The sequence below is a fragment of the Chamaea fasciata genome, unplaced genomic scaffold, assembly GCF_029207755.1.
Source record: "Chamaea fasciata isolate MVZ Bird 193981 ecotype frontalis unplaced genomic scaffold, bChaFas1.0.hap1 SCAF_216, whole genome shotgun sequence".
Classification (NCBI taxonomy): domain Eukaryota; kingdom Metazoa; phylum Chordata; class Aves; order Passeriformes; family Sylviidae; genus Chamaea; species Chamaea fasciata.
Window position 1 is genome coordinate 59029 of NW_027094301.1, and position 14043 is coordinate 73071.

Genomic DNA, 14043 nt, shown 5'->3' on the forward strand with positions numbered 1-14043 from the left:
TCATGCTCATTGGTTTGGCGCATGCGTGCTGCACTTTATCATAGACCGCGCCCCTTTTGCGCATGCGCTGCGGTTACACAGATACCGCGCTCTGCTTGCGCATGCGCTGCGATTACACGTAGACCGCGCCCCATTTGCGCATGCGCCCTGCGCCTACCGCGCGGGCCACGCCCCCTTTGTCCCGCTCAGCCCCGCGCGCGCCGCGAGAGGCGGGAAAAGGAACCGGAAACTCCCTCAGGGACCCACCGGAAGCGCCGAGAAACCCCCGGGACCCTCTGGGACCCTCCGGGAACCTTCGGGAACCTTCGGGGCCGCCCCGGGGCCGCCGCCATGTCGGACTCGGGCCAAAGCCCCGCCCCCGGCGCGCGGCGCCGCTGCTGGAACCGCGAGAAGGAGGCGGAGGGAGGCGGAGAGCGCCGGGTGGGCGGGGCTTGGGAGGGCGGGGCCCCGGGGGGTGATGGGCGGTGGCTGCGGGAGTGGGGGCGTGGTTTGGGGAGGGATTGACAGGAGGTGAATGGGTAGGGGCTGAGCGAAGGGGCGTGGCTTATGGGTTGAGTGACAGCAGTTCGTGCTCGGGGCGTGGCTTGACGATGCGGCTTTAATGGGGGCGTGGTTTGGGAATGAAAGACAGCAGCTGCGCTTCGGGCGTGGCTTTGGGTTGATTGACAGTTGGGCGGGGCTGCTCCAGGGGTGTGGCTTTGGAATGATTGACAGCAGCTCTGAATAGGGGCGCGTCTTGGGGATGATTGACAGCTGTTGCACAGGGTGGGGCTGATTGGGGGCGTGGCTTCACAATGGGTGTGGCATCTGTGGGCGTGTCCAGAGCAGGTGGGCCTGGTCTAGTTCACTATAAAAGCCATTCAAAAGGGTGGAGCTATATCGGGATGGGCGGGACCATTTGTGGGCGTACCCCCCGTGGTGGGCGTGTCCCCGTTGACCCGGCCCCGCCCACAGGAGGCGGGGGAGGAGCCTGCGGGGCCCCTGCAGAAGACTCCGATCATCCTGGCCAAGCCCCCAGCAGAGCGGGTGAGCCTGGGGGGCGTGGCCACCACGAAAAGGGGCGTGTCCCCTTCCTCACCTGGTGTGGCCACGCCCCCTAACGTCATGTTTAATTTTAAACCAGCAGCCGCCTCCAGCCGCCCCCAAGGCGGGGCCAGCACAAGCTCCGCCCCCTCCCGCCCCAGCCCCGCCCATCGTGCTGATGAAGGCGCGGGGCGAGGAGGGGCGGGGAGGGGGCGTGGCGTCACAGACTGCAGGGGAGGGCCCTGCACAAGCTCCGCCCCTGGAGAGGGAGGGGCCGCGCCCCACCCAGCCCGTCTATCAACTGCACAGCCGAGGGCTGGCCACGCCCACCGCGCTGGACCGTGAGTGACGGAGCGTAAAGAGGGTGTGGCCGTTTGGGAGGGGCTAAGATGGGTGGGTTAATGGGGTGGGCGTGGCTAAAGGGTGGGGTCGATGGGATTGAAAAATGGGTGTGGGCTGAGGTGCGGGCGTGGTCGTAACAGGGTGTGGTCACTGTGGGCGTGGCTAAGGTGGGAGATTCAAAACTAGGGGTGGGGTTTGGTGGAGTGGGCGTGGCTACATCGGGCAATTAACCGACTTCTGACCCCTCCCCTGCAGCTGCCCAAGCCCAGGCCCGATTGGCCGCCCCGGAGAAGATGAAAACCAGCATCAAACTGGTGGACGAGCAGATGAACTGGTGTGACAGCGCCCTGGAGGTGGGGGCGGGGCCAAAACCCGGGGGGCGGGGACGACACGGATGGGAGGCTAAAATGGAGGGGGAGGAGCTAAAACCCAGGGGGTGGGGCGAAAACCCAAGGGGCTGAAATGAAGGGGGAGGAGTTAAAACAAACAGCAGGGCTAACAGCGAGGGGGTGGGGCTAAAGACGAGTGGGCGTGGCTCGGTGGGAGGGGCCTGCAGAGCCCCCCAGTGACTCCCAGCGTCCCCCAGTTCCTGCTGGAGCAGACGGACGTGCTGGTGGTGGGAGCGCTGGGGCTGCAGGGCACCGGGAAATCCACGGTGCTGTCGCTGCTGGCCGGAAACCAGCCCGAGGAGGACCCGAGGTACTGGGAGGGACTGGTTTAGACTGGGAGGGGACTGGGAGGGGGTTTGGGGGGCACTGGGATGAACTGGGAGGAGATTGGAGGGAACTGGGATAAAATGGGACAAACTGGGAGTGACCGGGAGGGCGCTGCAGTTCCCGAAGGCGCCACCGGGGGGAGACAGAGAAACACTAAGAGTTCATTGAGGGGAACTGGGATGAACTGGTTTGTACTGGGAGGGGATTGGTTTGTACTGGGATGTACTGGGATGTACTGGGATAAACTGGGAGGGCGCTTCAGTTCTCAAAGTCGCCACCAGAGGGAGCGTGAGAGACACTGAGAGTTCATTTAGGGGAACTGGGAGGGACTGGTTTATACTGGGATAAACTGGGAGGGGATTGGGTGGGGTTTGGAGGGAACTGGGACAAACTGGGAGTGACTGGGAGGGCGCTGCAGTTCCCAAAGTAGCCACCAGGGGGAGACAGAGACATTAGGAGCTTATTGAGGGGAACTGGGATGAACTGGGATGGACTGGGATTGACTGGGATGGGGTTTGTACTGGTCCATACTGGTCCGTACTGGTTTCCACCGGTCCAGGTCGTTCGTGTTCCGGCCGCAGCCGCCGGAGCTGCGGGAAAGGGGCGGGGCCCAGACCGGCGGCATCGACCTGTTCGTCACCCAGGAGCGCGTGCTCTTCCTGGACACCCAGGTGATTAACGCTAATTAGCGCTAATTAACCTAATTAACGGCAATTATCCCTCAGCTGCCTCCCATCTGAGGGGTGTTGGGCTTTAATTGCCGCTAATTAGCGCTAATCGTTAGGTAAATGGTGAGATATTGCATAAATGCTGTGGCCTGATTTTGCTTAATTAGCTTTAATTAGCTTGTAATTAGCATGGATTGTCCTAAAAAGAACTTAATTTTATCTTGTTAGCCTTTATTTGTCTGTAATTACCATTAATTAACACAGGAGCAACTTGATTTTCCTTAATTAACAGTAATTAGGTCATATTTATACTTGTTTTGTAATTTATTATTGCTAATTATCTCTTACGTGCCCTGAGCTGTGTGTGTTGGGCTTTAATTGCCTCTTATTAGCCGTAATTATTACGTAAATAACGGTTAATAATCACTTAATTGCGCTTTATTAGCTTTAATTAGTCTATAACCGCCATAACCAACCCAGCTAATTACCATATTTACTCCAATTTCCCAATCATCTCAATTACTTTAATTATCCTCAATTACTTTAATTACGCCGGTTACCGTAATTACCCCAATTACCACAATTAATTATCTTCAATCACCATAATTAAGTACCTTCAGTTACCGTAGTTATCTCCAATTACCGTAATTATTTATCCGAATTACCATAATTAATTATCTTAATTACTATAAGTATTTACTTGTAGTAAATTACTGTAAGTACCTCCAGTTACCGTAATTAGTAATCCCAATTATCATAATTAATTATACCCAATTACCATAATTAATTATCCCCAATTGCCAATAATTAATCTCCCCAATCACCCTAATTCCCCCAAATTACCGTAATCACCCCAATACTCATAACTTAATTAACTCCCCCTTTCCCCGCCCCCTCACTACCATCCCCGGGGCTGGGCGTGGCCTCACCCTGACCACGCCCCCCTCTTTTAGCCCATCCTTAGCCCCGCCCACCTGGATCACCTGATCAACAACGACCGGAAGCTTCCGCCCGAGTTCGCGCTGCCCCACGCCTACGTGGAGACCCAGGTGAGGGGGGCGGGGGGGGCGTGGTCCGAGGGGGCTCGTTATGCTAACGAGGGCGTTAATTAGCCTCCATCGGGGCTCGTTAGTCGCTGCAGATCGCCGCCTTCCTGTTCACCGTGTGTCACGTGGTGCTGCTGGTGCAGGATTGGTTCACGGACCTGGGGCTCTACAGGTGAGGGGCGGGGCCGGGGTGACCCCGGGGTGACCCCGGAGTGACCCATGAGTGACCCCTAAAGTGACCTCAAAGTGACCCTGGAGTGACCCCAGGAGTGACCCCAGAGTGACCCCTAAAGTGACCTCAAAGTGACCCTGGAGTGACCCCAGAACTGACCCATGAGTGACCCCAGAGTGACCCCTAAAGTGACCTCAAAGTGACCCCGGAGTGACCCCAGAACTGACCTATGAGTGACCCGGGAGTGACCCTGGAGTGACCCTAAAGTGACCCCAGAGTGACCCTAAAGTGACCTCAAAGTGACCCATGAGTGACCCCGCACTGACCCCGGAGTGACCTCAAAATTGACCCAGGAGTGACCCCAGGGTGACCCTGGAGTGACCTCAGAGTGATCCTGGAGTGACCCCGGGAGTGACCCACAAGTGACCCCAAAATGACCTCAAACCTGACCCACAAGTGACCCCAGGGTGACCCCAAAGTGACCCCCAAGTGACCCCTGAACTGACCCACAAGTGACCCTAAACCTGCCCCACAAGTGACCCCGACGTGACCCCAAACCTGACCCATAAGTGACCCCGACGTGACCCCAAACCTGCCCCATAAGTGACTCTAAACCTGCCCCATAACTGCCCCCAGTGCCCCATAACTGCCCCGTAACTGCCCCACACCGTCCCGTAACTGCCCCCAGTGCCCCATAACTGCCCCCCGCGCCCCCTAAGCGCCCCCCGCGCCCCATAACTGCCCCGTAACTGCCCCACACCGTCCCGTAACTGCCCCCAGTGCCCCATAACTGCCCCCCGCGCCCCCTAAGCGCCCCCCGCGCCCCATAACTGCCCCGTAACTGCCCCACACCGTCCCGTAACTGCCCCCAGTGCCCCATAACTGCCCCCCGCGCCCCATAAGTGCCCCCCGCGCGCCCCGCAGGTTCCTGCAGACGGCCGAGATGGTGAAGCCGCCGACGCCGTCCCCGAGCCACGACTCGAGTGGGGCCGGAGCCGAGGAGCCCTCGGAGTACTACCCGCACCTGGGTGAGCCCCGTGGGTCTGCCCCATAGATCCTGCCCCAGAGATCCTGCCCCAGAGATCCTGCCCCAGAGATCCTGCCCCACGGATCCTGCCCCACGGATCCTGACCCATAGAGCATGAGCCCCTCGGAGTACTACCCGCACCTGGGTGAGCCCCGTGGGTCTGCCCCATAGATCCTGCCCCAGAGATCCTGCCCCAGAGATCCTGCCCCATGGATCCTGCCCCATGGATCCTACCCCACAGACTGTGACCCACAGATCCTGCCCCACAGATCCCGCCCTACACATCCTGCCCCACAGATTGTGACCCGTAGATCCTGCCCCAGAGATCCCGCCCAATAGATCCTGGCCCACAGATCCTGCCCCATAGATCCTGCCTCATGGGTCCTGCCCCACGGATCCTGACCCATAGATCCTGCCCCATGGATCCTGCCCCACGGATCCCGCCCTATGGATCCTGACCCATGGATCCTGCCCCGTGGATCCTGCCCCATGGATCCTGCCCCACAGATTGTGACCTGTAGATTCTGCCCCACGGATCCTACCCCACAGATCCTGCCCCACACATCCCGCCCCACAGATCCTGACCCATCCCCGGCCCCCCGAGTGACCCCCGGCCGTGCCCCCCTCCCGCAGTGTTCGTGCAGACCCGGGCGCCCCCCGAGTGTTTCTCCCCACGGCGCCTGGGGCAGATGCAGCGCGTGCTGGCCCGGCTGATGGCGCACTCCCGCCTCAAGTACCGGGGTACGGGGGGCCCGGGGGGCCCGGGGGGGGTTGGGGTGGAATCCGGGGGGTCCTGAGGGGGCTTGGGGGCTGATTTGGAAGGTCCCAGGTGGGATCTGGGGGGGTCCCGAGGGGTCCCAGGTGGATTTGGGGAGGATTTTGGGGGGTCCCGGGTGTGATTTTGGGGGTCCCAGGTGAATTTGGGGAGGATTTTGGGGGGTCCCAGGTGTGATTTTGGGGGTCCCAGGTGGATTTTGAGGGGTCCCCAGGTGAGATTTGGGGGTCTCAGGTGTGATTTTGGGGGTCCCAGGTGAGTTTTGGGGGGTCCCAGGTGGGTTTTGGGGGTCCCAGGTGGATTTTGAGGGTCCCAGGTGGATTGTGGGGGTCCCAGGTGGGGTTTGGGGGAGGATTTGGGGGGTCCCAGGTGGGGTTTTGGGGAATTTTGGGGGTCCCAGGTGGATTTGGGGGGTCCCAGGTGGATTTAGGGGATCCCAGGTAGGATTTTGGGGGTCCCAGGTGGGACTTTGGGGGTCCCAGGTGGGTTTGGGGGGTCCCAGGTGGGTTTTGGGGGTCCCAGGTGGGTTTTGGGGGGTCCCAGGTGGGATTTTGGGGGTCCCAGGTGGGTTTTGGGGGTCCCAGGTGGGTTTTGGGGGGTCCCAGGTGGGTTTTGGGGGGTCCCAGGTGGGTTTTGGGGGGTCCCAGGTGGGTTTTGGGGGTCCCAGGTGGGTTTTGGGGGGTCCCAGGTGGGATTTTGGGGGTCCCAGGTGGATTTTGGGGGTCCCAGGTGGGTTTTGGGGGTCCCAGGTGGGTTTTGGGGTGAATGTGGCTGATTCCGGTGAATTTGGGGTTTCAGGGTCCCTGTCCATGCGGGAACTCCTCCCCGGCCCCCCCGGGGCCCCCCCGGCCCCCCCAGAGCCCGAGGTCAACCTGTTCCTGCTGCCCCCGCTGGAGGAGGAGCCCGAGGACGCCCTGCCCCGGGCAGGTACCCCCAGTACAAACCAGTACAAACCACTACAAACCAGTACAAACCACTACAAACCAGTACAAACCAGTATAAACCCATATAAACTAGTATAGACCAGTATAGACCAGTGCCCCCCACAGGAACAGCCCTAGTGCCCCCCGAACTCCTTCCCAGTTCATCCCAGTAGAGCCCAGTAAACCCCAGTCCCTTCCCAGTTCCCTCCCAGTACAAACCAGTTCATCCCAGTTCCCCTCAATGAACTCTTAGTGTTTCTCTGTCTCCCCCTGGTGGCGGCTTCGGGAACTGCAGCGCCCTCCCAGTCACTCCCAGTTTGTCCCAGTCTGTCCCAGTTTGTCCCAGCCCCTCCGAAGCCTCTCCCAGTACATCCCAGTCCAAACCAGTCCCTCCCACAGGTGGGGGCGGGGCCCTGTTCCCGGCCCTGCCCCCGTTCCGGGGTCGGGGGGCTCTGGGGGGGCTCCTGGCCCGGCTCCGGGGTCGGGTCCTGGCGGCCGCTCGCTCCCAGTTGTCCCACAGCCTGCTGACCGAGAGGAACTGGTGAGACTGGGGGGCACTGGGAGGGACTGGGAGGGGACTGGGAGGGACTGGGAGGGACTGGGGGGAACTGGGAGGGACTGGGAGGGGAGTGGGGGATACTGGGAGGGACTGGAGGGAACTGGGATGGACTGGGAGGGAACTGGGAAGACGACTGGGGACACTGGGAGGGACTGGGAGGGAGTTTGAGGGAACTGGGAAGGGATTGGGGGTAACTGGGATGGACTGGGAGGGAACTGGGAAGGAACTGGAGGGACTGGGATGGATTGGGATAAACTGGGAGGGGATTGGGAGGAGATTGGGAGGGACTGGGAGGGGACTGGGGGTAACTGGGAGGGACTGGGATATACTGGGATGGAACTGAGATGGACTGGGATGGACTGGGAGGGAACTGGGAGGGATTTGGGTGGGACTGGGAGTGAACTGGGAGGGACTGGGATGGGTTTAGAGGGGACTGGGAGGGAACTGGGGGTAACTGGGATAAACTGGGATGGACTGGGAGGGGATTTGGGAGTAACTGGGAGTCCATATCTCACCTGTACTGGTCCACACTGGTCCGTACTGGTCCATACTGGTCCGTACTGGTCCACACTGGTCCGTACTGGTGGCAGGTTCCATTACGCCGCCCGCATCTGGGACGGGGTGAAGAAATCGTCGGCGCTGGCCGAGTACGGCCGGTTACTGGGCTGAACTGGGAGCCTCAATAAAACCCCCCCAAAAACCGCCTCGTTTCGGTCTTAATTAGCGAGGAATTGGTAATTAAATATCCCTCGAGGCTTAATTAGGTGCAATTACCCCTCAGGGATTTAATTGTCCCCTCAGGGATTTAATTACCTGCCGCCCCTTCCGCCTAGAAACGCCCCGAATTGACTCGTTTTGGTCTTAATTAGCGGTAAGTTGTTAGTTAATTAGCCCTCGAGGCGTAATTAGGTCTAATTACCCCTCAGGGATTTAATTGCCCCCTCAGTAATTTAATTAATTTTCCCCTCACGGCGAAAAAGGCGGGAAGACCCCTGAGGGAGAGAATCACGTGACCAAAAAGGGCGGGAAAACCTGGGGCCGCGAGCCCCCCTCGGCGCATGCGCACAAACCCCAAACCCCCTCGCCACCATGGAATCGAGGCTGGTTTCCCAGAGCGCCTCCCCTGCGCATGCGCACAACCACCGGAAGTCCCCCGCCGCACCATAGAGGCGAAACGGGGTTTCCCAGAGCGGCCGCCGCCGGGGTCTCTGAGGCGACTTCCGGTCGGCGCCAGTCTCGGCGGAGGAGGCGGCGATGCCGGAGATCCCCTTAACCCGCGTGGTCTCCGTCAGCAGCGCCGACCCGGTGATTGTCTCCCCTGATTAAAAAACAAAGACGCGTTTTTATTCCCGCTTTTCCCCGTGCGGGATTTTCCGTTCCGAACCTTGGCGGTGTCTCCGCAGCGTCACCCGGCGGAGAATTTGCTGCGGCCGGACGATGGCGGGCGCTGGAGGGGAGCGGCGGCGGGGGAGAAGCAGCTGAGCGTGGTCTTGGAGGTGGTTTGGGGGTCCCTGAGGGGGATTCGGGCGGAGAATTCGGGGGGAGGATTTGGGGGGATTCGGGGGGAGAATTCTGGGAGATTTGGGGGGAGAATTTGGGGAGATTTGGGAGGAGAATTTGGGGAGAATTTGGGGAAAGGTTTTGAGGGCTCTGATGAAGGTTTGGGAGGAGGATTTGGGGGGATTCGGGAGGAGAATTTGGGGGATTCGGGAGGAGAATTCAGGGAGAATTTGGGGAGATTTGGGGGGAGAACTTGGGGAGATTCGGGGGGAGAATTTGGGGAGATTTTGGAGGAGAATTTGGGGGGATTTGGAAGGAGAATTTGGGGGGATTCAGGAGGAGAATTTGGGGAGAATTCGGGAGGAGAATTCGGGGAGATTCGGGAGGAGAATTTGGGGAGAATTCGGGGGATTCGGGGGGAGAATTTGGGGGGATTCGGGAGGAGAATTTGGGGAGAATTTAGAGAGATTCGGGGGGAGAATTCAGGGAGAATTTGGGGTATTCGGGGGGAGAATTCGGGGGGATTCGGGAGGAGAATTCGGGGAGAATTTGGGGGATTCGGGGGGAGAATTTGGGGCTTTTCCGTGGGGTCTCAGGCCCCTTTCCCCCTCCCCCCCCAAATTATTTTGGGCCTTCCTCCCCCAGCTGGGCTCCTCCCGCCCCATCCACTCCCTGCACGTCGGCAACGACGGCGCCGCCTTCGTCGAGATCCTGGTGGGCTCCTCCTCGGGGGGCGACTTCCAGGTGACCTTTAACCCCTCGCGGCCCCTCCCAAACCCCGCCTAAACGCCGCCTGAACCCCTCACCTGGCCTCAGGTGTTGCTGCCCAGCGCCGCTTTGATGTCACCCAGCGAGAGCAAAGCCGGGCTGGAGCTGCACAGGGTCCGAATGTTCGGGCCGGAGTCTTTGGTCAAAGGTCAAGCTCAGGCCGCTTGGGACAGGCTGAAGGTGGTTTTGAGTCAGCCTTACTGTCAGGTGAGGGGGTTCGGAGGGGTCGGGAACGGGGTTAATGATGTTAATTATGTTAATTAAGGGGGGGGGTGTTAATTGGTGAACAGAGCCGCCCGTTCGGGTTGAGTTTCGTCCGGGTGTTTTCGGCGCCGCAGGAGGAGGAAGAGGAGGAGAAGGGAGGGAAGGGGGAGGTGAAGGTGAGTGACCAGTGAGTGACCCTTCGGTGAGCCCGGAGTGACCACGGGGCAGCCGTGGAGTGACTCTAGAAATGGCCCCAGAGTGACCCCTGAATGACCCCAGAGTGACCCCAGAGTGACCCTGAAAATGACCTCAAAGTGACCACAGAGTGACCCTGAAAATGACCCCAGAGTGACCCCAGAGTGACCCCAGAGTGACCCTGATAATGGCCCCAGAGTGACCCTTACAATGACCCCAAAGTGGCCTCAGAGTGACCCCAGAGTGACCCTGAAAATGGCCCCAAAGTGACCCCAGAGTGACCCTGAAAATGGCCCCAAAGTGACCCCAGAGTGACCTTCAAAGTGACCCCCGGAGTCACCTCAGAGTGACCCTTAAAGTGACCCCAGAGTGACCCCATGGTGACCCTTACAATGACCCCAGAGTGGCCTCAAAGTGACCCCTAAATGACCCCAGAGTGACCTCTGGGTGACCCCAAGAGTGACCCCTCCAGTGACCTCAAAGTGACCCCCACAGTGACCTCCGGGGTGACCCCAGGGTGACCTCCGGGTGACCCCTGGGTGACCCCGCCCCTCCCCCCAGGTGCGTCGCCTGGGCGCGTTCACGCTGCGGGAGGAGGGGGAGGGGAGCCCCCAGCGCCCCCCCGGGGCCCTCTTCTACCGCCGCCCCTCCCCCACGCCGGGTAAGGCCCCGCCCCCACCCTCAAACCCCGCCCCCAACCCCCCATCGCGGCCCCTCCCTTCCCTCAGCCCCTCCCCCTCGCTCCGGCCCCTCCCTCAGCCCCACCTTTAGCTCCTCCCCCACCCTGTCTGACCCGGCCCCTCTCTCTGACTCCGCCCCATCTGACCCCGCCCCCTCTCAGCTCCCCAGGCCACGCCCACTCTCAGTTACGCCGCGGCCGCGCTCAAAGACGGCGCCCAGGTAAGGGGGGGGGAGGGGACACGCCCCAAATCTCACCTGGGGAACCCCAAAATCTCACCTGGGGACCCCCAAATCACACCTGGGACCCCCAAAATCACACCTGGGACCCCAAAATCTCACCTGGGGACCCCCAACCCCCACCTGGGACCCCCCAAACCACACCTGGGACCCCCAACCCCCACCTGGGGACCCCTTAACCCCACCTGGGACCCCCAAACCCCACCTGGGGACCCCCAATCCCCACCTGGGACCCCCAAAATCTCACCTGGGACCCCCCAAACCCCTTTTAGAACACCCCAAAATTTACCTGGGACCCCCCAAACCCCACATGGGTCCCCCCAACACCCACCTGGGGACCCCTTAACCCCACCTGGGGACCCCCAAACCCCACCTGGGACCCCCAAACCCCACCTGGGGACCCCCAAACCCCACCTGGGGACCCCCAACCCCCACCTGGGATCCCCAACCCCCCATTCCCCCTCCCCTCTAACCCTCCCCCCCCATTTTTCTCCCCACAGCCCCCCAAGCGCCGCCTCCCCCCCCCCAGCCGCGGAGCCCCGCCCCAAAACAAGCCCCCCCGGCCCCTCCCCCCCGGAAGGAGCCCCCAAGCGCTTGGGGGGCGTGGCGCCGGGGGGCGTGGCGCCGGGGGGCGTGGCGCCGGGGGGCGCGGTGCTGGGGGGCGTGGTGCTGGCGCTGAGCGGATTCCAGAACCCGCTGAGGGGGAAGCTGAGGCAGGCGGCGCTGGGGCTGGGCGCCCAGTACAGGCCGGACTGGAGCCGGGACTGCACGCACCTGGTGTAGGGGACTGGGGGGGACTGGGGGGGACTGGGATGGGACTGGGGGGGACTGGGAGGGACTGGGAGGGACTGGGGGGGACTGGGATAAACTGGGAGGGAACTGGGAGTGACTGGGAGGGCGCTGCAGTTCTCAAAGCCGCCACCGGGGGGAGACAGAGAAACACTAGGAGTTCATTGAGGGGAACTGGGATGAACTGGTTTATACTGGGATGAACTGGGAGGGAATTGGGTGGGGTTTGGTGGGAACTGGGACAAGCTGGGAGTGACTGGGAGGGCGCTGCAGTTCCCGAAGCCGCCACCAGGGGGAGACAGAGAAACACTAGGAGTTCATTGAGGGGAACTGGGATGAACTGGGAGGAGTTTTGGGGGGACTGGTTTATACTGGGAAGGACTGGGACAAACTGGGAGGGCGCTGCAGTTCTCGAAGCTGCCACCAGGGGGAGACAGGGAGACGTTGGGAGTTCATTGGGGGGACTGGGATGAACTGGGAGTGGATTGGGGGGGAGTGGTCTCTACTGGTCTATACTGGTTCATACTGGTCCTGACCACGCCCCTCCTCCAGGTGCGCCTTCCCCCGGACGCCGAAGGCGCAGCGGGCGCGGCTCCAGGGGGGCGTGGTCGTCGGCCCCGCCTGGATCTGGGAGTGTCAGAAGCTGCAGCGGCGCCTCCCCTGCGGCCCGTAAGCCACGCCCACTCCCGGGACACACCCACTTAGGTCACGCCCAGCTGGGAGGGTCACACAGCTGGTCACACCCACTGGGGAGGGGCTATTGTTAGACCACGCCCCCTCAATGGGCATATGTTTACCTGTGTCCCTCCCCCAGGTACCTCCTGGATGGCTCCGCCTCCTCTGACAGCGAGGGGGAGGAGCCTGAGGACGCCCCACCTCCTCCACGGCCCTCCCCCAAGGTGAAAAAAGGGGCGGGGCCACCTCAGCTGGACGCGCCTAAAGCCCCTCCCTCAGCAGAGCCAGCCACGCCCCCCGAGTCAGATGAGAGCGGCGACCAGTCAGAGGGGTGAGTTTGGATCAAGGGGCGTGGTCATGCCTGGGGTGGGCGTGGTTGTAAAAAGGGTGGGTAGGGTGACATTTGGGCTGGCCGTGGTCACACTTGGAGTGGGTGTGACCACGCCTGGAGTTCGTGGGCGTGGCCACACTCGTTCCGGGTGTGACCACGCCTCATGTGGGCGTGGCCTCCCCCAGCTCCGACCCCTACGGCGGCTCCACCGAGGAGAACACGGAGGACGACGACGATGATGAAGGGGAGCCCATCCCCCCCCTGCCCGGTCCGTGCCCCTCCCCCACCCCCAAGCCCCTCCCCCACCATTGCCACGCCCCCTTTTCCCCTCATTTTAATTTTTTTTTCCCCTCCCCCCTCTCACCTGCAGATTTTTTTGAGGACAAAATTTTCTTTTTCCACGGGAAATTCCCCGAGGGGGAGGAGCGCCGGCTGCGACGGACGGTGGTGGCCTTCGGGGGGTGAGCGGGGACTGGTGTATACTGGGAGGGACTGGGAGGGGACTGGGATGGACTGGGAGGGGACTGGGACAGACTGGGAGTGACTGGGACAGACTGGGACAAACTGGGAGGGACTGGGATTAACTGGGAGGGACTGGGACGGACTGGGAGGGACTGGGAGGGACTGGGGCACACTGGGATAAACTGGGAGGGACTGGGATTAACTGGGAGGGACTGGGAGGGAACTGGGATGAACTGGGACAAACTGGGAGGGACTGGGACAAAATTGGAACACACTGGGATGAACTGGGACAGACTGGGACAAACTGGAATAAACTGGGACAAACTGGGAGGGCGCTGCAGTTCCCGAAGCCGCCACCAGGGGGAGCCGGGGAGACATTGGGAGTTCATTGGGGGGAACTGGTTTATACTGGTCCATACTGGTCCGCAGCACCCTGGCCCCCTACATGGACGACTCGGTGACTCACGTGGTGACGTCACAGGACTGGGACCCCGCCTTCCAGGAGGTGGGTGTGGCAAAACCCTGCCCCTTTGAACAAGACACACCCCTTTTAAGACTAAGCCACGCCCTCTTTTTTCCTAGGCCCTGGAGCTCCGCCCCTCCCTGACCTTCGTGCGACCCCATTGGCTGCTGCTCTGCGGGGAGAGGCAGAGCCCCCTGCCGGCCACGCCCTTCCTGGTCACGCCCCGCGCGTGACCTCATTGGTGACGTCATAGGCTTTTCCCTCCCCAAGCCACGCCCCCTTTTTCATTAAAATAAATAAAGACCAAAAAAATTTGAGGGTTTTTTTTTTTGGGTAGAAGTTGGGGCGGGGTTAGGTTAAAAGTGGGCGTGGTTTGGGTGGTGGGCGGGGCTCGCTCCAAGGAGCTTTGGGTCGCAATGAATTCGTATTTCCGTCGGTCGAAAAATTTATGCAAATGTGGAAAAACATCCGTCACGAAATCCATAAT

The 14043-nt window shown here is 61.1% G+C and overlaps 2 protein-coding genes across 6 annotated transcripts; both read left to right on the top strand.

Moving 5' to 3' along the window:
• Positions 1 to 158: 158 nt before the first annotated feature.
• On the top strand, positions 159 to 8319 carry SMG9 (SMG9 nonsense mediated mRNA decay factor). 4 transcript variants are annotated; one of them, XM_066208324.1, is made up of 14 exons: positions 159 to 420; positions 955 to 1026; positions 1124 to 1364; positions 1621 to 1718; positions 1952 to 2064; positions 2641 to 2752; positions 3703 to 3798; positions 3882 to 3967; positions 4892 to 4995; positions 5628 to 5735; positions 6568 to 6696; positions 7092 to 7233; positions 8053 to 8122; positions 8232 to 8319. In XM_066208324.1, exons 1-13 carry the CDS (start codon positions 331 to 333, stop codon positions 8114 to 8116), a joined length of 1455 nt encoding a protein of 484 aa, XP_066064421.1. In that variant the 5' UTR covers positions 159 to 330; the 3' UTR covers positions 8117 to 8122; positions 8232 to 8319. The 4 variants fall into 4 exon arrangements, with proteins under 4 accessions (XP_066064421.1, XP_066064419.1, XP_066064417.1 ...); XM_066208322.1 differs by having other exon boundaries at positions 8198 to 8299; XM_066208320.1 differs by lacking the exons at positions 8053 to 8122; positions 8232 to 8319 and adding an exon at positions 7842 to 7953.
• A 99-nt stretch (positions 8320 to 8418) lies between these two features.
• On the top strand, positions 8419 to 13868 carry XRCC1 (X-ray repair cross complementing 1). 2 transcript variants are annotated; one of them, XM_066208318.1, is made up of 13 exons: positions 8419 to 8556; positions 8655 to 8747; positions 9397 to 9495; positions 9568 to 9726; positions 9810 to 9899; positions 10760 to 10818; positions 11337 to 11615; positions 12178 to 12294; positions 12440 to 12631; positions 12817 to 12899; positions 13002 to 13092; positions 13523 to 13598; positions 13676 to 13868. In XM_066208318.1, the coding sequence occupies exons 1-13, from the start codon at positions 8506 to 8508 to the stop codon at positions 13787 to 13789; spliced, it is 1503 nt and encodes a 500-aa protein (XP_066064415.1). In that variant the 5' UTR covers positions 8419 to 8505; the 3' UTR covers positions 13790 to 13868. The 2 variants fall into 2 exon arrangements, with proteins under 2 accessions (XP_066064415.1, XP_066064416.1); XM_066208319.1 differs by lacking the exon at positions 11337 to 11615 and having other exon boundaries at positions 8424 to 8556.
• The last annotated feature ends 175 nt before the right edge of the window (positions 13869 to 14043 follow it).

Excerpts from the sequence above, each read along its gene's own strand:
- SMG9 (XM_066208320.1), top strand. The coding sequence starts at position 331 with ATGTCGGACTCGGGCCAAAGCCCCGCCCCCGGCGCGCGGCGCCGCTGC. Across the intron at positions 1,365-1,620 it reads CACGCCCACCGCGCTGGACC|CTGCCCAAGCCCAGGCCCGA; the intron begins GTGAGTGACGGA and ends CCTCCCCTGCAG. Across the intron at positions 3,799-3,881 it reads ACGCCTACGTGGAGACCCAG|TCGCTGCAGATCGCCGCCTT; the intron begins GTGAGGGGGGCG and ends GGGGCTCGTTAG.
- XRCC1 (XM_066208318.1), top strand. The coding sequence starts at position 8,506 with ATGCCGGAGATCCCCTTAACCCGCGTGGTCTCCGTCAGCAGCGCCGAC. Across the intron at positions 12,632-12,816 it reads AGCGGCGACCAGTCAGAGGG|CTCCGACCCCTACGGCGGCT; the intron begins GTGAGTTTGGAT and ends GGCCTCCCCCAG. Across the intron at positions 13,599-13,675 it reads GGGACCCCGCCTTCCAGGAG|GCCCTGGAGCTCCGCCCCTC; the intron begins GTGGGTGTGGCA and ends CTTTTTTCCTAG.